The 3474-nt window shown below is 35.4% G+C and overlaps 1 protein-coding gene across 1 annotated transcript; it reads left to right on the forward strand.

Annotated features, from left to right (window-relative positions):
* Nucleotides 1–203: 203 nt before the first annotated feature.
* On the forward strand, nucleotides 204–3077 carry LOC109221964 (anthocyanidin 3-O-glucoside 2''-O-glucosyltransferase-like). Its single transcript, XM_019386384.1, has 2 exons — nucleotides 204–438; nucleotides 1321–3077. The coding sequence occupies exon 2, from the start codon at nucleotides 1363–1365 to the stop codon at nucleotides 2719–2721; it is 1359 nt and encodes a 452-aa protein (XP_019241929.1). The 5' UTR covers nucleotides 204–438; nucleotides 1321–1362; the 3' UTR covers nucleotides 2722–3077.
* Nucleotides 3078–3474: the final 397 nt, after the last annotated feature.

Here is a 3474-nt window from a genome sequence, read left to right on the forward strand (position 1 = left end):
CTACTTATTGCCTCTTGAATCACAATGTTAACTTTTCATTCACGTCTCCCACCCACCCCACCCCACCCCACCCCACCCAACCCACCCCACCCCACCCCCACCCCCACCCCCGATAGTTTCTGATAAAAAATATATATGGTGGGAAGAAAGTTAACGCTAACCTTTCTCTGAATAAGAGATTGAGAGTCTTATTTAGAGGATCTTGAAAAAGTCCTTGATTAAATCCTTTTGATCATTCTTTAGCCTTCTACTTTCATATTTTCTAGATTTCAGTGACCTTCTAAGGAAAGCATAATTCAGATTCGCGTTGCTATGATTCATTAAGGAAATATATTTTGTTATCAGGAGTTTTTTCATTTCCACTGCTCAAACTCGAAACCTTTAATTAATAACAAAGGAATTACAAGCATTTCACCACACCGGTTTGACGGTAAATTGGTAAGTCCTTAACATACATAAGATGCGTGGATCATACTTTTCATTCCACTTCCCGTCCCTATGTTAATAGGAAAGAGACTTGTTCTTTTTTCAATGACAACAAAATCTTTTTGCCGCATGTGAGCTTCTCAGAGTGTTTTATTGTTAAGTATAGTTATGATTTTTTTAATCTACGTGTCTATTCAACAAATAAATAACAGTTCTTTTTATTAATATGTATAGTCTTGGATCATCAATAATGATTTTTTTTACACTTAAGATACTTGATCGATCCACTTACTTCTATTATGTCAATATGAATTACTACTATTGGAATTATAGTTCTTATTTACAGTGATAATTACATGGCTCATGATCAAGGCTATTTGAGATTTTTTGCTTATATGATTTTGTTCAATACTTTCATGTTGGGATTAGTTACTAGTTCGAATTCACTACAAATTTATATTTTTTGAGAATTGGTTGGGTTGTGTTACTTGTTAAAATGAGTGGCTAATCTCTTTCTGAGTGACTTTATGAGGATATTCTAATTAGAGTATTTGTTCATAGTGAAAACTTTAATGGAATTACTGTGTTACTTTACTTTTTGTTACCGTCATTAACAGTTTATTTGTTAATTTTCACAATATCTGGATTACCACTCAAATAACCAGATCACCGAGTCTACGTTTAAGGATCCTCCAAAAATGACACTACACCCTTATCGGCTCCTTAACAATTAACGCATTTTTGAAGGATTCGATACAAGTGCACTGATATTTTTGGAGGATCTGAGCGACATAGTTTAATACTGTACCAGTTAAATATTTCCTTTTAAAAGGTGAGGAGTTCTGCCTTCTAGTCTTACATGTTTTTTTGGGGTTCAAATTGTTGATTTTGCAGATCAAAGAAGATAAAACGGAGGACAAGAAGCTAACTTTTATTATGTATCCATGGTATGCAATGGGCCATCTTACTTCATTTCTTCATCTCTCCAACAAATTAGCAGACAGAGGCCACACAATTTCCTTTATTCATCCTACCAATACACTTTCTAAATTGGAAAAATTCAATCTTTATCCTCAACTCATAAACTTCATATCAATCAAAGTTCCACATGTTGAAGGTCTCCCACTTGGAGCTGAAACAACTTCAGACATTCCTATTTTCAAGCAAAATCTACTTTGGCAAGCATTGGATCTTACACAACAAAAGATTGAGTCTTTAATTCAAGAACTCAAACCCCATTTCATTCTTTATGATTTTGCATATTGGGTTCCATTAGTTGCTAGAAAATATGGAGTAAAGTCAATACATTACTGTTCCATTACTCCTTCATCTGTTGGTTATCTTATGCGTGGCGAAAAACCGATTCCAGAGGATAAAATGATGGAACCTCCATTTGGTTTTCCTCCTAATTCATCTATCAAACTTCACAAATATGAAGCTCGTTTAATTGCAGCTCTACATTCGATAGGGAAAGAATCTAGTGGTTCCGGCTCAGGCTCAGGCTCAGTGTCGTTCACACGACGTTTACTTTTGGCTTTTCAAGATGGGGATGTCATTGCATTCAAAACTACTAAGGAAATTGAAGGACCATATTGTGAATTTGTTGAGAATAAGTTCAAGAAACCGGTTGTTTTAGCTGGACCAATATTGCCAGAACCAATAGATACTTCAAATCTAGAGGAAAATTTGTCTAAGTGGCTAGAAAAATTCCAAGAAAAGACAGTGATTTTTTGTGCATTTGGTAGTGAATGCAAGCTCAAGAAAGAACAATTTCAAGAACTTGTTTTAGGTCTTGAACTTACTGGTCTTCCATTTTTTGCTGCTTTAAAACCGCCTTTTGAAGCCGAGACAATTGAAGATGCATTACCAAAAGGTTTCAAAGAGAGAATAGAAGGAAAAGGGATTGTTCATTCAGGTTGGGCAGAGCAACAACTGATTTTATCGCATCCTTCTGTAGGATGTTTTGTTACTCATTGTGGTGGAAATTCTTTATCTGAGGCTATGATTACTGAGTGTCAATTGGTTTTAGTCCCAAATTTTGGTGATCAATTCGTTAATGCAAGATTGTTTGGTGGAGATTTGAGAGTTGGAGTTGAAGTTGAGAGAGATGAAGAGAATGGATTGTTTACTAAAGAAGGTGTTTGTAAGGCTATAAAAATGGTAATGAATGGTGATAGTGAAGAGGGAAGGGAGATAAGAGCGAATCGCGCAAAGTGGAGGGAGTTTTTATTAAGCAAAGGGCTTGAGGATTCTTATATTGATGCTTTTGTTCAAAAGCTACAAACTCTACTTTAATTTTTGCTTGGAGCCTCAGTGGGCAGCTCGGTGCACTAAGTTTCCGTTGTGCGCGGTATCTAGAAAAGGATCGGACCATATTGAATCGTATTTAGGTGATCTTAAAATGCATTTCCGCAAGAGGCTCTTTTTGCTTGGAGTATCAATGTTAAAAAAATAAAAATCCTCATAGGGGAGGATCTGATATTTATTAGTGTGTTGATTAAGTTGTTTGCTTTTGTTACTTTGAGATTTTGCTGTGCTCATTTTTCTTCTCTTTTACTCTCTCTTGTTTCTATTTTTAGATGTTGGTTCATTTTTCCTACTACTAGTAACTTCATGCTTGAGGATTCTTATATTGATGCTTTTGTTGAAAAGCTACAAAACTCTACTTTAATTTTTGCTTGGAGCATTAATGAGCAGCCTCGTGCATTGAGCTCTTGTTATGCGCGGGATCTGAGAAAAGGTCGGATGACATTGGATCGTATGTACGCGATCTTTCCCTAAGTATCTAAACTATATAAAAATCCTCATAGGGGAGGATATGATATTTCCTTTTGATTAGTGAGTTTATTAGGTTGTTTGCTTTTGCCACTTTGAGCTTTAGCTGTGCTCTGTCTTCTCTTTTACTCTCTTGTTTCTATTTTCATATGTTGTTTCATTTTTCGTATTGCTAGTGACTTCCGGGGTATTATGGAACACCATTTACTGCAAATCAATCTATTTAATTCGGTCTTCTAGACTCGTTTCTTCATAGATGATATTTAAAAATAA

Source organism: Nicotiana attenuata, unplaced genomic scaffold (genome assembly GCF_001879085.1).
Source record: "Nicotiana attenuata strain UT unplaced genomic scaffold, NIATTr2, whole genome shotgun sequence".
NCBI classification, from domain to species: domain Eukaryota; kingdom Viridiplantae; phylum Streptophyta; class Magnoliopsida; order Solanales; family Solanaceae; genus Nicotiana; species Nicotiana attenuata.

Bases quoted from the DNA above. Each gene is read 5' to 3' on its own strand.
- LOC109221964 (XM_019386384.1), top strand. From the start codon at position 1,363: ATGTATCCATGGTATGCAATGGGCCATCTTACTTCATTTCTTCATCTC.